The sequence below is a fragment of the Balaenoptera physalus genome, assembly GCF_965194825.1.
Source record: "Balaenoptera physalus genome assembly, chromosome: 8".
Taxonomy (NCBI): Eukaryota; Metazoa; Chordata; class Mammalia; order Artiodactyla; family Balaenopteridae; genus Balaenoptera; species Balaenoptera physalus.
The window spans coordinates 113,616,223-113,635,616 of NC_138887.1; the positions used below are offsets into that span (position 1 = coordinate 113,616,223).

Here is a 19,394-nt window from a genome sequence, read left to right on the forward strand (position 1 = left end):
TTATGGAAACCTACCTTTGAACACTCAAGCATTAGTGACTGAGTTCCTTGCCCTCTGTATAAGGTGTATAATGCATCATGCTCAGTGATATGAAGAAAAACCTCAAGATAAAGGAAATGTAGAAGGGGAGACAAGCATAAATTCATAGGAAGTTTAATTAGATTCAAGAAATAGTGACTATAAATACATAGTCTACCTAAGAGGGTAGAGGAATAGTCTTTCCCCCAGTCTCAAATGAATGGGTAGCGTTTGACTGGGAAGTAAGGAGGAAAGCATTTTGAGGCCAAAGACTCCATTTATTAATTCCTCCAAATCTTCAAAAAAAAAAAAAAAAAAAATCCTTCTTAATTATTTTTTTGATGTGAGCTAATATAGTATTAAATCTAAAACCTGAAAAAATTTAGTTAAGATAACTTTAAGAAATATGAAACAATTAGTGATAAATCTGACAAAAAATTTAGTTTTTAAACTAAAAACTAGACGACATTGCTGAGAAAAATTAAATAAGGCCTAAAGAAATGGAGAGACACCCTGTGTTCTTAGACCAGAAGATTCAATATTGTTAAAAAGATCGAAGTTAGAGGATTTGTACCATCTGATTCCGAGACTTATTATAAAGCTTCAGTAACCTAAACATTGTGTGGTAGTAGATTACAGATAGATAAGTGGAACAGAATGTAAAGACCAGAAACAGATCCACACGTATGAATAATTAATTGCAACAAAGATTTCAAGGCAATTCACTGGGGAAAGGAAAAAAATCTTCTACAACTGGTGTTGGAACCATAGGATAGCCATTTGGAAAAATATAAACATCAAGCCTTAACTCATCATTTACCAAAATTAATTTGAGATGGATCATGGATTTAAATGTAAGAGCAAACACTAAGAAACTTACAGAAGAAAACACAAGAAAATACTTTAGTGACCTTGGGTTAGAAAGATTTCTTAAATAAAGCACAAAAAGCATGAATTATAAAAACTTTAAAAGATCAATAAATTGGATTTCATTAAAACTTTTGCTCTTCAAAAGAGACTTAGGAAATCAAAAAGTAGCTACACACTGGGAAAAATATTTGCAAAACATATGTCCAAAAAAAAGACTTGTATCTAGAATATATAAAGAACTCGTATAACTCACTAATATCAAGAGACGAGACTCTCTTGGGCACTGAAAGATATTTAGCAGCCTCCCAATCTCTACCCAACAGATGCCAACAGGATCCATATTAATGACAACCAACAATGTCTCAAGACATTGCTAATGATCCCATGGGAAGCAAAATTGCCCTGGATGAGAACCATTGATTTGAATAACACTTTACCAAAGAAGACACATGATGACAAATAAACCTATATAATCTATGAATACCAACTAAAAACTACTGAAAACAATTGGAGTGTTTGATAAAGTTACATACTATACAAATATGAACAAGACAGAAAATATGAAATTACAATGAAAGATTTTACACTAACTGCAACAAAAATATTGTAGACATGAGTTTAAGAAGAAATTTACTAAACTTGTATGAAGGAAGCAGTAAAATTTTACTTAAGGTGCATGAAAGAAGATGTGAATAAATGAGTATGTGCCTGAAGAACAAATCGAAACTATAAAAAATTCCCCTAATTTAAGTTATAAATTCAGTGAAATTGCAATAAAAATAAGATTTTCTTTTAGGAACATGATAAAACAATTCTGAATCACATTGAAAGCATAAACAGAATACCAAGGAAAATATGTGGGGAGAATGATAATATAAACTTAAGCTATACTGGTTACAAACAGTATAGGGATAAGAAAAATGCATAGAAAAACCACAGAAATTGATCATATGTATCTGGATATTGCATGTTTGACAAAGGCAGTGTTTTCAATCAATAAGCACATAATGAATTGATGAATGAACTATAAGCAAACCATCCAGCAATTTGGGGGAGAAAACCGGGTTGATTCCCTACTTACATTATTCCCTTTTTCTCCCCCCAATGTTAAAGTATGTAAATCAGTGACTCTTAGCACTGTACATTCTTGATGTTGTGCAACCACCAGATGGCTGGTGGTTATCCGCAAATAAATGTCAAATGATCCACATCAAAATTTTAGATGTGAACAAAAAAAAAAAGAAAAAGAGAATAAAATAATTGGATAATTTTGTAGTTTTGACAGGAGGAAAGTCAAGACATAAAAAACTATTAAATCTGAGAGCCTAAAAGTTAAACACTGTTAGCTGGATTTATACATATCTACATGGATAAATTTCAAAAACAAAATGCTCATTAGTAAAAGGAAGTCCAAATATTATAGTATAAAATTTGCTCTTATTAACAAACGGAATTTAAAATACAGAAAGTAATATAACATATTGTTTATAGAAACATATGCAGGCATTCAAAACTACACAAAAGTTTTAGAAGACTATAAAACACACTTTGTCACTCAGGAAGATAAACGAGGTCTGAGGTGTTGGTCTGGAAGACTGGCTTTTCTTTTAATGCATTAAATGTTTTATTTCTTTAGTTAAAAAAAAGGCTGAAACAAAAACAAAAAAATGCTAATTCTGGATGGTAGAAATGTAAGAATTATATTTTTCTCTATTATGCATTTCAAAAAATTTTTCAAAATAATTCAAAATGTTTTGAAGTAAAATAAATAAGCACTTTTATGTATGTCAGAAGACAAACTACAAATAAATGTACTATACATATAAGTCCAATAACTCTAATAGAAAAAAATGTGTTCACACACCCTAGATGAACAATCCAACAGAAAAGACGAGTAGACAATTCAAAAAAAACACTTACAATTCCTATAATTGTAAGAAAAGATGCTCTATTTCCCTAATAATTGAGTAATAATTTCCCTAATAATTAAAATGACAAATTTCCCCATTAGACTGGCAGGAATATTCATTTTGGCAAATGTGTAAATATATATATCCCATGATACAACCATCTCACTTCTGGACACTGAGTCCTCTTGACTATTCACACATGTACATGTACAAGGATTTTGGCTGCAACATTGTAATTTAAAAAAACAGATATAATCCTCATACACATAAAATTGGAACTGATTTAATAAGTCACGGTAGTTCTATACAACATGATGCTACAAATGCATTAACCAAATTATTTGGATCTGTATTTATAAAGTAAGGCAATATATTTAATAATACATAAAATATGTTTTTAAGTGAAAAAAGCAAATATAGAAGAGTATGCTTATTAACTTTTTTTGTTAAAAATATACACAGTGAGAGTAAAAAGGCATAAGATTCTAGGAAAATAAATATCAAACTTTTAAAAGCAGCTACCTATGGCAGCTAGATTGTGATGGAACTTCTCTTTCTTTCGTTTCATAGGTCTGCACTGTTTCATTACTCGGGCAAAACAATTTTTGCAAAGAATAATGTTTTTTAATGTTGATTTTAAATTTTATTTTTGTAGGGGCTCATAATCAAAGATGTGGACTGTACGTGGCAAGGGGAACCTGAATCACATTTCTGAAGATTTTATTTAAAAGGAGGAAGAAAGTAATCGAGTAGTATGTGCTATGGTATTTTATTCCAGATGTAGATACTTTGTGATAATTACTAATAGTGGAACTAAAAGCAGTGTTGCCTTAAGTTCCAGACTGCCTTCCTAAGTACAAGTAACTGTAAGGAAATTCTTAAAAATTCTATACCTTTCTACCTGAATACAGTATTTGAAATATTTATATATATGCAAAGTAGGTCAAATTTCATCCAAGTTGTCATCAATTCATCCAGTCCTTGACATGATATATAATTTTTAATGATGTGCAAAAAATTCTGTAAGTATTCTATCCGAAGTCACCTAAGTATTAATAAGACCAAAAGTTATAATGACACACTAAATATAACCAAAACTGAGGGCAATATTCCCCCCTTTTCTGTCACAAAATAGATAACTTTTGCTCTCAAAAACACAGTATAGGCAGCAAGTAAGAATTTTCTGACATCTTTTGATAAGAAGTACCACTGCCAACCTCAACAAATTCCCAAGATAGTGTAGTTACCAGCTCCGAAATAAATCATTTTATCCATGAAAAGGCTTAGTCAGTCTTCGATACATAGTAGAAAGTTTGTCTCCTTTCTCTCTGTCTTGAGAGATTGAAGTTATCTGTCATCTCAACTAAAACAGTTGCTAAGTCCAAGATCAGAATCACCCCTGATGTCTGTCATCTCTAGTGGAGTTTCCAAAGTGCTCTTTTGGTCCATTCTACTTACGGTTAATTCAATAAAGGATGAGGGAATTATTCCACTAATTAGGATCTGTTAATTTACTAAGAAATGCACTGTACTTCCCACAAAATAGACAAACTGAGTTTGTACTGCAGATTTCTTATATGACTGCCTTCCTATGAGGATGAAGACCGTTGTCATAGTTGGTATTTAAGAGGTAACAACTCAAGAAGAGTATGCATTCAACTAAGGACATGGTTCGTTTTAGGTGGGCTTTGAAGGAATAATTTAACACCATCTACAATTTTATAACAATAGGGAGAGTGGACTTTGTCGTTTGAGTGGGAGAAAGTCTTCAGAACTGTTAAAAAAAAAAATTTGGACTCATATACAGGAGACACCTCATTTTGTTCTGCATTTCTATTAGGCAAACAGTATTTTGGAAAGGCTGGAAAGTAAGAAAAATTACCCATAATCTTATTACTCTAATTAAATATATGTCCTCACTTTGTGTTTATGTATGAATGTGATTATTTTGTTTTGCACAGTTCAGTCATAGCATATGCATTTTTATATTCAGTTTTTAGATTTATTTTCCAAATGAAAAACTGTTTCTCAATAGCAACTTTTTTCTGCATCAGGCAAAAAGTAGCCATTTCAAGAGGGATGGGAAAGAAAATTTTTAGAATCTAATCAGGGGGTTATAAATGCAGTTTTCTATTCTTTTGAGGATATTCTGGAATCTCAGCAGAGGGGTAGATCTTCTCCATTTCCTTCCCAATTCTGCTCTCATTACGTGACTCTGAGTCTACTCCATGGTGCCATATTCCTGCTGGAATGCTTATAGCCTCAAATATATTTGGTAGATACTTGCATATTACTTTTATCATTCATTTCATCTTTACTGTAACTGTGGTGATTTGCCCTTTTACGATTCTAATTTTACTTTTCCTGTGCTTTCTCCTTTTTGTTTTTGATGGCCCACTGTCTAGTGGTTTCTTGCTTTCTATTTTAAGAACCGGTTTTTTGGACTGCCTAACAATTTTGTGATTTTTTAATTTCTCCTTTGGTCATTTTTATTTTCTTCATTTGACTTCCTTAGGCATACTCTAGTGTTCCATTTGTAGCTTCTTGAGTTAAAACCAGATTCATTTCTTTTTTCTTTTTTAGAATGCAAGTATTAAAAGCTACATATTTTCCTGAGCAAACTTTATTCTAGGATATACAAGGGATTTTTTTTTCAATTCTTAAAATGCATTATGAATCCCTTTTGATTCAGGAGTTGCTTAAGAGTAAAATTTTACTTTCCAGAATGTGTTCTTATCAATCTGTGAATTATTATAATTTTTAGTTTTACTGCACTGGGTCAGAATGTGGAATTTTTATTTTATAGTAGAAATTTATTTTTTTTGGTCACTTAACAGTCAATTTTGTATATTTCTAAGGTGATCTAAAAATTGTTCTGTTATATAATTTTATTCATGTGCATATATTTGTAGTGTATTTCATATGTACACCACATATATATATTTATATATACAAATGCTTATCTATAATGTAAATCTTACTAATTATAAGTCAGATATTTCACCTCTTTTTGTTTGTTTTCTCGATCTGTCATGGGCTGATCGAGGTTAATTAAAGGCTATAATCACTATTGTGTTTCTCTCAGTTTCTTCTTTCATTTTCCTGGATTTTGGTGCAATAGTGTTTGGGTATATACTTATAGCCTCATTGTGCCCTTTAATATTATAAATTCCTCATTCATATCTCTGTTGACATAGTTTACCTTGAATCCAGCTTTGTCTAATAAAAACCTCAATAGCAGCTTTATGCTTGTTAGTACTATCTATCTATCTATCTATCTATCTATTTATTTATTTATTTTTGGCTGTGTTGGGTCTTCGTTTCTGTGCGAGGGCTTTCTCCAGTTGCGGCAAGCGGGGGCCACTCTTCATCGCGGTGCGCGGGCCTCTCACCATCGCGGCTTCTCTCGTTGCGGAGCACAGGTTCCAGATGCGCAGGCTCAGTAATTGTGGCTCACGGGCCCAGTTGCTCCGCGGCATGTGGGATCCTTCCAGACCATGGCTCGAACCCGTGTCCCCTGCACCGGCAGGCAGACTCTCAACCACTGCGCCACCAGGGAAGCCCTGCTTGTTAGTACTTTTAACTTTGTTTACATTTAACTTTTCTGGGTCACTTTGCTTTAAATGGATCTCTTGTAGTTATTTGGCATGTAGATTTTTTTTAACTCAATCTTTCTTTTTTTTTTTTTAATTGGTTTTGCTTACTCATATGTTTGGTTTCCATTCTTATTTTTGGCTTGAAGTTAGAAATCATACAACATACATTCTTACACACAAAAATGTCTGTCCAGCCTCTAGATTGAAAATTCCTGGATAGTCCACATTTATTAACTTCTGAATCCTTTACAAGTCCCAGAGCTGTGCATAAGGATTGGATCCAAAATATATTTAACTGTCTTGAACTGAAATGTCAGAATGAGTGAATCTCCAGTGGTAGAGTTTGGAAAGCAACGGACAATCCAGTGGTGATAACTTTGGGACAGGTGTCTTGCTGGCCTCCCTCAAAGCACAACACCTCCATCGCTAGATCCCTCAACAGCATGTACCTGCTATTTCTGTAGTTGGCAGAGACTAATCAGACAGACACACCTTCGGTCAATAAGAAATAAAGCACACAGTCCCTTCCTCTTCAGCCACTTTGCCATTACTACCAATCAATATAGAGGCAGTTCCAAGTTGGAATGAGATTCTTAACTGCCCCACTTGCTTCCCCTAGATCAATGTGATGGCTGCAAACAGCAACAAAAGAATAATTCAAACAAGTTTAACATTCAAAGGAACACAGACATTGCTTAGGCCTGGAAAAGAACTGCATCAAAGTAACTGCATTCCTTCCTTTTCTTGTTCCATTTAAGCCTTCTGTTATCTCTGCATCCCTCCCACAGCCATTCTTCGCTTACTCTAAATTTTAAGTTGGTCTTCCTAAACATCCTTGGAGAGACATATTTCTGAAGTCTTTAAAGCAGACTTTGAAAGAATGGGATTGCAGTCACTGGACTGTTATTCCTAAACTAGGCTGGAGTAGAGACTTGAAAACACTTTTTAAAGTGACCCTAAGGGTCTGTTGGCTCACCTGTTCCACTCACAGTAAAAAGAGCATCACGAGGATCCTGAAGGGGATGGAGACGTGGGGGGAGATGTGAGTACGTCTGTTTTGTAGGAAAATGATTATATTTTTAAAAAGACATGTATGCTTAGAAGCTATTTTATTAATATATTATGGTTCTAGATACAAGCAGGAAAAACAATCTCAGCTAGATACAAACCCAAATGCTAAGACAGGGACAATCTGTGCTGAATGAACACTGAATAGGTAACCAGAATAGAGCTACAAGAATGAAAATTCGTGGTCCTTGGTATACGGGAATATTTTTGCAAATCTCAGGAAGAGAGCCCATTGGCCTAGGGAAGGGAAATTCCCCTCCTCTCTGCTTCCTTTGCTATTGAGGAGGACTAACTTTGAAAGGGCATTAAATGTGGTCTCCATGACCACTGGTCACCATCTTAACTAGTTTTCAAGATTCTTATGGGTAATTTCTTCACAACAGATTAAATGACATTGTTTTCTGAAATAGATATCAAATCAATCAAGGTTTGCATGCTCTTTTATGAAGTTAATAAGCTAAAACAAAAATTAAATGAAAAGAATGGTAGTGGCGGGGGAAAGATGTATCAGGTGTCTGAAAAAAGAGAGATATGCAGAGGTATTCTTCACTCCACGTTTTGAGTGGTTTTACTAGCAACAAGTTGAGAAGAAGACAGAAAATGTCCTTTATTTCTAGAACTTAGTTAGGGTATGAAGTTTGCTCTAATAGCTATAAAACAAAGACTGAAAAGAAATAGAGCAAAATGGAACTCCAGTATGACATACATATATATGGGATGGAAACGAAAGAAATTCAAACCCAGATAAATGAACATTTTTTCTTAGTGTCAAAACAAAATAGCATTTGGTTTCCAATTTATTTGTATACTTTGGGTTTCTATATTCTTTATCATTCTTCCCAAGTTAAATTTCCAAACTTTGCAAAGTAACTGTCAGGTCATTCACTGTAGATGACGGACGGGTGAGGAGAGCCTCGGTACCCGAGAACCCCTGCACCTATATTGAAACTGCTGATCAAGCTACAGTCTCATTTGTCAAAGTTGTCACATTCGGACGCAACTGACATTCTGATTCAAGAGACAAGAGAAATGTACCCCCCGTCTTTTCTTCATACTTCAAGTTAAAGGGGGAAAAAAGCAAATAAGCTTAAAAAAAGCATGAGTAGACATCTGACAAAGATTCATGTCTTTGAGTAATAAGTGGGTGATTTAATATATCCACTCAGATTATTAGGCTGTTTATGTCAGTCAGCTCAATTTCCTCCTTCTTACCTTTACTTGTATAAAACATGCCGAAAGCCATGAATCTAATTCAAGTCCGTAGGGCTTTACCTGGCTTTCATGGCTTGGGGACTCATCACTTTTATACTTTAGTCCTACCTACATTCATAGTAACCCTGCATGGAACGCCCCACCCCACCTAATTACCAATGTTCCTAAACAAACTTCCTTTCATTCTGTGGTGGAAGACCTGGAACAGAATACAAATCCCAGGGTTATAGATTTGGGCTGCCACCAGTCTGATCAAAAACAGCTGTCTGGGGCTTCCCTGCTGGCGCAGTGGTTGAGAATCTGCCTGCCAATGCAGGGGACACGGGTTCAAACCCTGGTCTGGGAAGATCCCACATGCCACGCAGCAACTAGGCCCGTGAGCCACAACTACTGAGCCTGCGCGTCTGGAGCCTGTGCTCCGCAACAAGAGAGGCCGCGATGGTGAGAGGCCCGCGCACCGCGATGAAGAGTGGCCCCCACTTGCCGCAACTGGAGAAAGCCCTCGCACAGAAACGAAGACCCAACACAGCCATAAATAAATTAAAAAAAAAAAAAAAAAGTTATGTAAAAAAAAAACCCAAAAACAGCTGTCTGGTGGTGAGTTATATACGCTGCGTGAATTCCATCAGAGTTTAAATTAGGGGATGGATTTAGAAATAAATGGCTCAAGTGGCATAATGAAAATTGTGACTGGTAGGAAAATGTGCTGAACAAATTTGTAAGTTCAATTGAACAACTACTCAACAGTCTTCCACATTTTTGACCCAAGTCCGTAAATCTTGGGGGTTTTGATGTTAAAACAAAACAAAACAAAAACAGTACCATCTATTCTCCATGTCATTTGTAGTCTGGACAGAAACTGCTTATTATCCTCTGGTATCCATTTTTTTCCTTCATCTAGAATAACAGGACCACTGATTTTTACCTGGGTACATAGCTCCTGAGAATAGAGATAACATTTCTTAGTTTCCCTTGCAGCTAGGTATGTCCATGAGGCAAAGTTCTGGCTAAAAAGATACTTGCTGAGGTTTTATAGCAACTTAAGGGAATTTTCCTTAAAAAGACAGCTGATGCTTTTATTCCTTGATTTCTATGCAGCTACCTGAAATGCTGACAGGGTAGAGCCCTAGCTGCCCCCTGTGACCAGGAGAATGAAAGCCCCACCCAGGGACAGTGGACTGGCAACGTGCAGGACGCCAGTGTCTGGGACAACTGTGTGAAATGGAACCAGCAGATCCTGTATTGAGAGTAAAGAATTAATTTTATACCCTGAATCAACCTAAGATTTCTTTTTATTATCAATGATATTTAAAAATGAATTGAAAAGTTTGCAACCCAACTCTTCAACTGCTGGATGATGTGCATCTTACAAAAGGGTGAGATTTACAATGAAACTCAGCATTTTTCTGCATCTTATTAATGCCCCCCAGCAATATATCCACCTGGGGATACTTGTGTTCTCAGTCAGTTAGAATCTGCCCAAGATTCCCTGGAACCCAGCGTAAGATGTCCTCACAGCAAGCCTCATAGCAAGAGACTGCCTAGTAACCCCCACTAATCCCTTGCATCTCCAAAGAGTAAGCTATGGTTTGTAAAAAACATAATGATTTTTTTTCAATAATTCAACAAGTCTAAATGCAGCAGAGGCCTGCCACATTGGCACTTGATGACTTGTAGCTTGTAGTCTTTTTACAATATGGCAGCCAGAGTATTTCTTGTGAAGTATGTTCCTTTGCTTAAAACCCTCTAATGCAACTCTTTCTGAACAACTGAAAAAGGAACAACTCTTCTTCGATCCCCAAGAGAAGTGAGATCAGAGGGCAAACTGCTGCCCCTGAACCAGAGAGACCAACAGGTGAATATAGAGAAAGTAAATAACCTCAGGCCTGGCTGAGGACAGTGGTTGAACTGGGTGTGGGCCTGAGCTCAGAGGTAAGCAGGAGGGAAGCCTTGTAGGACTTGGTAGGTGTGCGTGTTCTGTTCTCAGAGCAATGGGGAACCATCTAAAGGTTTAACCAGGGAGTGATATATGATTTACACTCAAAAAAGAGTACTGAGACAGAGGTGTAATTGTACCTCCAAAATCCTTCCTGAATATTCCCTCATCTCCAATTTTAATACTCTCGCCCGTTGAGTCTCTCACCTCATTCCATCTACTTATCTGTTTCCCTGCCCTCAGTTCTATGCCTTCAAATACATCCTTTACAAAACTGCCAGACTGAACTATCCAAACTAGCCTGTCACTCTCCTTAAATGTCTGATGGATACCCATTATGTGAGATGAAGTCCAAGCTCATCAACCAGCTTAGCAGGGTCCTTTATGGCATGGCCTCGATGGGTTTAATACCCATTCCTCACTATTCTGTGTCTTGCACTTTTTTGTTTTAGTGATAGCAAACTGCCATTAGATCCCTGCACCTCCCCCCTTCCTGTTCCCACCTCCCTGTCTGTATTCCTGCATGTCGATCTGCCAGAATGTCCTCCCTCTTTCAGGCCAACTCCTCATTAAAAAATTTATTTTTAAAAAGTCTTCTTCCCTGTGCTTTTATCACCACCACCACAATCCAGAATTCACTGGGCCATGTTTCTATTTAATGCCCTTATCTGTTGATGAATTTCCCTGAAGATACTCAGAGAAAGATGCCTAGCAGCCAAGAGGCTTTCAGTAATGTTGGATGGAGACTTGGGATGAAGACAGCTGCGTGGATGAGTGGGATAATGTTGATCAAGGGCTGAGCCGGCAACAGGGCACCATCTTTAGCAGACAGCGAAGCTAACCAGGCCACCATTCATACGCATCCTCCTTCCTCTCCCACTTTCCCCCCTGTCTGGTAGCAAACTCTTGTTCCTTCTCTCATGTGCACACACTTTGCACTGGACACTCTGCTGGTAGGCCTTGGAAACAGATGAAAAAATCCTGGATCTCTCTCCAGGAGACTTGGAATCTAGTAGAGGAGACGGAGCAGATTTATAAAAGAATAAGCAACTATACAAATGTGTAGGATGAAGTGATAAATGAGATTATGGATAGGAAGAGCTGAAGTCTTGAACTGAAAAGAAAGTCTCACCTCATTTATCTCTAGGAACAGAAGGCTGGAGAAAAATTTTGCATTACTAAGCCTTCATTACTTTTCCAAAATATCCTGCAGCACACTTACTAATGTATTATGAAATTCTCATAAATAAGTCACTCGAATGTCACATCTCAAAATATGTGAACAAAGGGTATTTTTCAAGTTCTTCTGCACATCTCAGTTGGTATGTTACCTCTAAGAGATGACAGATACCTAGCTAGCTACATTTACAGATTTGATGTACCATAAATCTTATTACTTTTTTCAGTAATCTTGCCTAACTGCTGAGGAATGTATAAACCCATTTTTTTATTACTTAAATTATGTTTAAGTGGATTCTAATATCATGACATATCTATGTTCAAAGCATTTTAAAGTTTGGAAACATGATTTTTATGGAAATTATTTTAGAAATGTACAACAGTAAAATCCATTCAAATTGGATCTTATACATAAGACAATGGACATTGGAGAGCTATCCTAATAGCTTTATCATTACCTGTCTCAGTACTTAGTTTTCCAGAAATCTAAAAATATCCAATTTATAAGCACTTAAGACAGAAGAGATTGTCTTTCCCTCCCAAATAAGTAATTAAAAAAAAATCCAAGTTCTAAGAAACATTAATTTAAATATCGTTCATTTCCATAAGCCTAACTAGACAAGTGATGATGTACGACTGATCTCTAGACACCACAGTCACTTGGAAGACACATGATCTTGTACATACATGACGAATGCAATATGTAGTAAGAGTCTATGTTATGTATTCCAGAAAATACGCAAGAAGAAGTACATATAGGAGAAATCACTGTCCTGCTCTGGGAAGCCCTCACAACTCAGGTTGAGTTGAGCTGAGCCTTAAAAAGTTGTGTAAGAAGAAAAGGTAAAAAAGGGAAAGAAAGAGGGAGGTAAGAAAGAGAGAAAATGAGCATTCCTGGCAGGAGGAAGAATATATAAATACATGTAAAAGCAAGAATGAGCTTGCTGGCAACGGAGCAACCCACCTTCTCCTTCTGCTTAAAATATTCTGAAACCTAAGTATCATATTATTCAGGCTAAAGATAGGCCTGTCATAGACACCAATGAAGGCAATTTTTATGCTACCTCATATATAAAAGTACTGAGGAGTGGAGATTCCAGCCTCCTTTGTAGGTAGGAACTGATTTGAGTGTGGGACTGGGAAAGGGGAGGAGATATTGACCTGAAAATAGCACTTTTCATCCTTGACCAAGTTTTCAAGCTACTTGAGGATGCAAAGAACAACTAATCCTTTTAGCTGAAGAACAAGAGAAATTCAGTTGCATCCGTTCAGGATGGCTTGACAGTTAGTACATTTTGTGCCCCCTCTCACCCTGCACGCAGACCGCATTACTCAATTTAGTGGGTTTAGTTAAAATTATAAAATTGCAAGGGCTCAGTATCAACGTAATGCCCACAAAGCTTTTATAGGTCCACTAACACAGTCCAACAGCCAGGCTGCCAATAGGCGACCTAGGCTTCCTTTGACGAGAAATACTTTGCTTGCTTCCTCCGGTCTTTATTCCTGGTTACACTGAAGTATGCAATGTAAGCCTCGCTCGAATTTTATCCTTTAGTAACGAAACCATTTTGCTATCACCTGGGTGTTACATTATTTGAATATTTCTTTTCAAACTAAAATAGTGTTATATATAACAGAAGAAGTTTAAGAGCTTAAGGTCCTTAAATTATGTTATGTACAGTAGAAAGTATATAAGCACTTTAAGGACGTGACAAGAAGTGAGCAGAAGTCAATTCAGTATTTGTCCAGTGAGGTACGATTCTGAGTCCACACACACACACACACACACACACACACACACACACACACGACTGTGATAGGAGAGGCATGAGAGATTTTCAAACAGAGGAAGAAAGAAAGGTCATTCATTTCCTGTCATTTTCCATCTTCAGGGCTTTTAGTGTTGTTTATGATGATTCTAAAAAGATGTCCTGGATAAAGTGAATACGTAGCAGCTTCAAGTCTAATTGTAATCATGAAAAGAACCTGAGGTAGAAACCATGAAGATAAAGCCTGGTACCGAAAACAAATAGACGAAGAAAACCATGAACAGAGTGAAGGAAGGTGATTGGGGGGGGGGGGTGGGAGCAGGAGAAAGATGAATGGCAGTGCAGAGCAGCTTTGCGTGAGTGTGCATTTTGTGTGGTTACAGAAATAAAGAGAGAATATGCTTCGAACCACAATCCCAGGAATTTGCAGCCCAAAGGATATGTTTCTTTGCTGATCTGAAGAAATGTGGCATGTGATTGCCCCCATATTCTCTCTGCGTTACAATATTCTACGCTCTCCCACCCCTCCGTAAACATGTGATATGGGGGAGAGAGAACGTTTATTGTTCATTTTAAGGAAATAGGAACAGGGGCAGCCATATACTTTTGATAGCGTTAGAGAATTTGTGGGTGACTATGTTATAATCACCCTCAGTGTTTCTGTGTTAATCTGATTTTGAACTGTTCCTGCGTGGTGGGTGCTGTGCTCTGTGATTAGATAAATGGATGCAAATAGCAGCTGCAACTGATGAATGACTGATGACAGCGTTCTGCGTGTGTCCTTCTGCACCCCGGGAAGCAGCCTCTGGCCTCCCAGAAATGTAACTGTAACGGGAGGATGATGATTAGTCTAAAATGTCGGCTCAAGTTTCTTTTCTTGGAGGTTCTGGGGTGGTAGTGTGTGTGTGGGGGGGCAGATATGGCACATCCTGGGAAGATGGGGCAGTTTTCTCTGGCCTCTGTCTTTCCCAGGTTTCATAATTCTTTGTGTCAGATCATTGCTAATAAGAGGGCCAGAGAAGAGTGTAGGATCCCAGCATGGGATTCTGGAAAATACAGCAAGTACCGCATTGCTGATTTCTCAGTTACAAATGCCTGGTGCTAGAAAGCTAGACAGCCCTGGGGGAGGATGTGCAGCCTGAACCTCTGGATATGCAGCCGTAAGAATCACTGGCTTACGTTAGAGAAAAATATTTTAGCGGTACTGCACTTCCTAAAGTTTGGAACAGATTAAATAAATTACCTAATGCTATTCAAGTAAAATGGTAATTCTTGGCAGCATTCCAAAGGCAGGTTGTGTGTGTGTGTGTGTGTGTGTGTGTGTGTGTGTGTGTGTGTGTGTGTGTGTGTGTGTGTGTTGGGGAGGCCAGAGAGCGTGTTTATCGAGTATATTTGACTTCCAGAAGCAAAGACATGAGCGATATCTATCTATCCATCTATCTATCTGTCTATCTATCTTAGGGTGGAAAAACCAGAAGCATGAATAGGAAAAAAAAAAAAGGCTTCTAACATGCAAACTGTACGTCACAAGTTTCATAAACAGTACGTGAGACTTTCTCTTTTTCCTTTCTGAATCCAAAGAACTTAATCCTATGTATTTGGCCCATTCTTCTGAACTTTAGTCCTACCCCAAAGATTCTAGCTGAAGTAAGGCTGTCAAGAAGACAAACATGTACTGATGAAAAATCATTTCAAATTTAGAATGCTGAGAAACTGATTTATGAAATGAGGCTTCCTGGGGCCTTACTGCACACTTAGCTAGCACTGTGTTCTCTGCTGGTTCCTGGTGTTTGGGCAGGAGGAGGAAGGAAGTAGGAGCTGGGAGGGTCAGCATGATAGAGCAGAATGGGGCTGGAATCAGAGGGCCTGCGTCTACTCACATCTCCCACCTGATCAAATGATATGACCCTGATGAACCCTGTATGTCTTGACTTTCTAATGTTTTATGTAACATTTATATCCTACTTTGTGAAATATATGTAAAATTCTCTAAAATTAAGTAACATTCACGTATTCAGGGAATCTTTATTTACATATGTCTAGACCCTTCTGGTCTAAATTTTTGTAAAAGTTAGGCAGTGCTCTAAACCATAAGCTAAATAATAATAAATCAACTAAAATTTTCTGTATTTTCCTTATGACAAAGAATACATCCTATCAGAAACAACTTTATATCAGGAAATAATTGACGGGGGCAATAGTAAAAGAGTAACTTTTCATTTGGGGTTCAATTCAATTTCAACCTCTTCTTTATGCCAGAAGTTCTGAAATTTTAGTGTGCTTCAGGATCCTCTAAATTTTTTTTTATAAAATAAAGATTTCCAGACCCCAACCAATATGGTCTTTTAAACGTACCTCAAGATTGGAATTCCCTGGTGGCGCAGTGGTTAAGAATCCACCTTCCAGTGCAGGGGATGGGGTTTCGATCTCTGCTCCGGGAAGATCCCACATGCCGCAGAGCAACTAAGCCCGTGCGCCACAACTACTGAGCCTGTGCTCTAGAGCCTGTGCACCACAACTACTGAGCCTCCGTTCTAGAGCCTGTGAGCCACAACTACTGAAGCTCGTGTGCCTAGAGCCCCTGCTCTGCAACAAGAGAAGCCACTGCAATGAGAAGCCCGCACACCACAACGAAGAATAGCCCCTGCTCGCCGCAACTAGAGAAAGCCCGCGCACGGCAACGAAGACCCAACGCAGCCAAAAATAAAATAAATAAATAAATAAAATTTAAAAGTACATGCCACACTTTATTTAAAAAAAAAAAAAAGTACCTCAGGAAATTATGGGAGAGGGGTGAAAAAGGGGGTCTTACGTTTCCTACATTTCTGGAGTTCTAACCAAAACAAAAAATGGTATTTGGAAAAAATGCCTAAATTTTATAGTGCCTCATAGTTCACGGTACTTCACCATCCACTATCTCATTTAATTTTCACAACAACAGAAAGATAGGAAGAAGGTATTGGCACCCTCATATTAAAAGCAAGACCCTAGGCTTCCAGGAGAGTAACTGACTTTCCATATTTGTTCCTCTTACTAGCAAAACATAGTGATATTTACTCATCACATACAAATGTGTGAGCACCTACTTTTGTGCAGGCACTGTTCTAGGTTCTTAGGAAAAATCAGTAAATAAAATAAAAATCTCTCCCTCCTGGTGATTATGTTCTGGCAGGGAGAGACAGATATAAGCCATAGACATGATAAATAAGTAAATCATGATCTAATATTAAGTGCAATACAGTCTATTCAAAGTAACCAGAAACTTTAATACTACATCTTACAAAGATTATCAGATGGATTTCTGAAACAAATGAATGGGCTTTCCAATTAATTCAATAAAAACCAAAACACAACACTCCATTACCTTAGGAGTCTAATAGGGGCTTAAGTACTATAACAGCATTTTGAAATATACAACTTTTTTTTTTTTTTTTTTAATGTAGCAACAAAGTCTTATTGTGTGTACACAGGGAACTTGAAACACGTAACACATCTGAATTCCCCTGTGGCTACATTACTTGAAGCACAATCTCCATTATTCCATCTATCCTGTAGATGGCACTGCAGGTCCAACAATGATCCTTTGCTCAGTATCACCTTGGGTGCTATGAAAGCCACATTCACTCTAAAAGCAGAACTCACTTTGCAATGGCAGGACACAACTCTAATTTGTAATTTCATTAAAACTTTCCTTATAAAGTAATAGGTCCCACAGAGGATGAACTGCTGAAATAATTCTGTTTATGCTGCTGTATCTGTTTTAGTTTATTGCCAGGTATAATGGCAACAAACTAAAAAAGTCTATTCCTGAAGTGGACAAATGATTCACTGATAAACCGACACATAATAAATCATTCCTGTGACTCAACCCAAAGAATGCTTATTTTGGCATTTGAATTTCACTTCCTAACCCAGGAAGTTAAGTAATTTTCTGCAGGGAGGTAGAATTAATGTCCGCTGAAGGTAAAGGACGAAGGGTTAAAGACAGAGACACAGAGAGAAGCATCACACAGCAGTCAGACCGTGCTGTCCAGGAGGGCGAGTCTGTCGTCTTGAGCTGAAGCAAGGAACTGCTGCTGTGAGTCAGTTCAAGCATTTAAGAAGTAGAAAGGTCAAGGCTTCTGGTCCTGAAACTCAAGACTTTTATTTTGTTTCATATTGACTGACTGACTGAGTAACCTTTTAGCCAGGGTCACTAATGGCTAAAGTGATAAAACTGTAGAAGGAGGGGCAAAAGAGTTGAGACTACGCTGTAAGATCAGACTACTGTCTTCCTGTGCGCTTGAATTACACTTGGTTTTTCTGGCTCAAGTACTAGGCTAGAGGACAAGTCACAGTTGATCAGATGTTCAACAGCATGTTTCATTAGACTGGCCTTTTCTTTACAGGTATATCCTAAAACGTGGGAGGATGGCAAGTTTGGCAGTTAATCATCATGGCCGTTCAAGTGTCAAGATACAGTTTCTCGATGGAGGAGATTCTGTCTTCCATTAGACTGCTAAAAAGACACAGCTCCCCTGTGGTCCCTGGCCTCTTGGCTGGTTATGCTCTGTACCAGAGGAGATACCTGGCTGAGCTCCCCTGGTTGCCGCGTACTAGATCACCTCTGCCATCGAAGTTAGGCCATCTCCCTTGCCCTCTGTCTGAGCCAGTTACTTTACGGAGCTGACAGGGCAGACGTGAGGTGCTCTCTTTTCACCCCTTCCTTGGAGCTTGTTGCTTCAAGCAGTCACTCTCCCTTCCTGTCCGTGGGGTCAACTGAACCTTAGTGACAGAAATAACGAGTGAGGAATAATACAGAGACAGATGTTTCAGGTCCAGAAGCAGTGAGGGCGCTAGAATGAGGCAAAAGTACAATGACAATCTGGACACAGAGAGGATGTAATATATCAGCCCAGATCCACAATTCCTCAAGCGGACCACAGTGATCTTATTTTTCAATTATCTAGGAGTTGAGGTATTGAAAGGAATCCAACAAGGACCCCGGGGCTCTCAGAATTCTGGCGGGGCAACAGCCTGGATCAGAAAACCAACAAATAACCTGTCAAAGCAATGACATTACTCTTCTTCCCTATATCCTAGGCTTTACTGAACAGCTAAGAGGTTTCTTTTAAAGAATTCCCCAATTTTGCTATAAGGCCAGTGTATCATTTGACATAATAATTTCAATTACTCTAATATCACACGTGACATATTTTAATTGACAAAAATTTTAAAGTACAACTTTTTGGTGATGCAGGCTACTGATCGAAGTAAACTTAGACCTCAAACATATCACTTATTTTTTCCTCCATCCCTGTCTTTCCTAGGCAAATATTTGTCTTCATGCTTTAAAGGATTCTGTTGATCCAAGTTGTGACAAAATTCTCAAAAAAAGAAAACTTAACTATAGGATATATAAAGTTATGCGGAAAAAACTATAATCTGAATGAGAAAAGGGAAAAAAGTAAAGTAAATCACCATTTAGATTCTAATTTAAAAAGGAACATCCTTAATATGACAGCATAGTGAACTTACTGGAACTAAATATTCATGATTTAAAAAGTCACAACACACCAAAATTGATAGCAGGGGATACAGGAATGTATGGACATTTTTGGAGGTGGAGTTTTACCGCTAAACAAGTTGTTTTTTGAAACGAGAGTCACCTGATGGCACATAATCTACTTTTAGTCGTTTCCAAGAAAACAAATGAACGTGTTTAATTACTCTAGATGGAAGCATAATTGCCCGCACATGCAATCACAGAGAAGAACTAATCTACTTGCCCAAATAATAATTTAGTGATAGGCATGTAAATCAATCTTTTCCTTTTCCTTCCTTCCTCTTTCGGTCC

The 19,394-nt window shown here is 37.7% G+C and overlaps 1 protein-coding gene and 1 pseudogene across 6 annotated transcripts in view; both read right to left on the reverse strand.

Annotated features, from left to right (window-relative positions):
- Positions 1 to 19,394, reverse strand: part of LOC309666436 (olfactory receptor 2F1-like) — a 617,177-nt pseudogene that overhangs the window by 564,282 nt on the left and 33,501 nt on the right. The gene's annotated exons all lie outside the window — the stretch shown is intronic.
- Positions 1 to 19,394, reverse strand: part of TPK1 (thiamin pyrophosphokinase 1) — a 354,991-nt gene that overhangs the window by 53,364 nt on the left and 282,233 nt on the right. Inside the window, exon 9 of one of the 5 annotated variants that reach the window (XM_082473894.1) lies at positions 7,371 to 7,407. The exons of the other annotated variants lie outside the window; for them this stretch is intronic. Coding sequence (XP_082330020.1) covers positions 7,397 to 7,407 — 11 coding nt within the window. The 3' untranslated portion in view covers positions 7,371 to 7,396. The remainder of the gene's footprint in view (positions 1 to 7,370; positions 7,408 to 19,394) is intronic. 5 annotated transcript variants of the gene reach the window in all.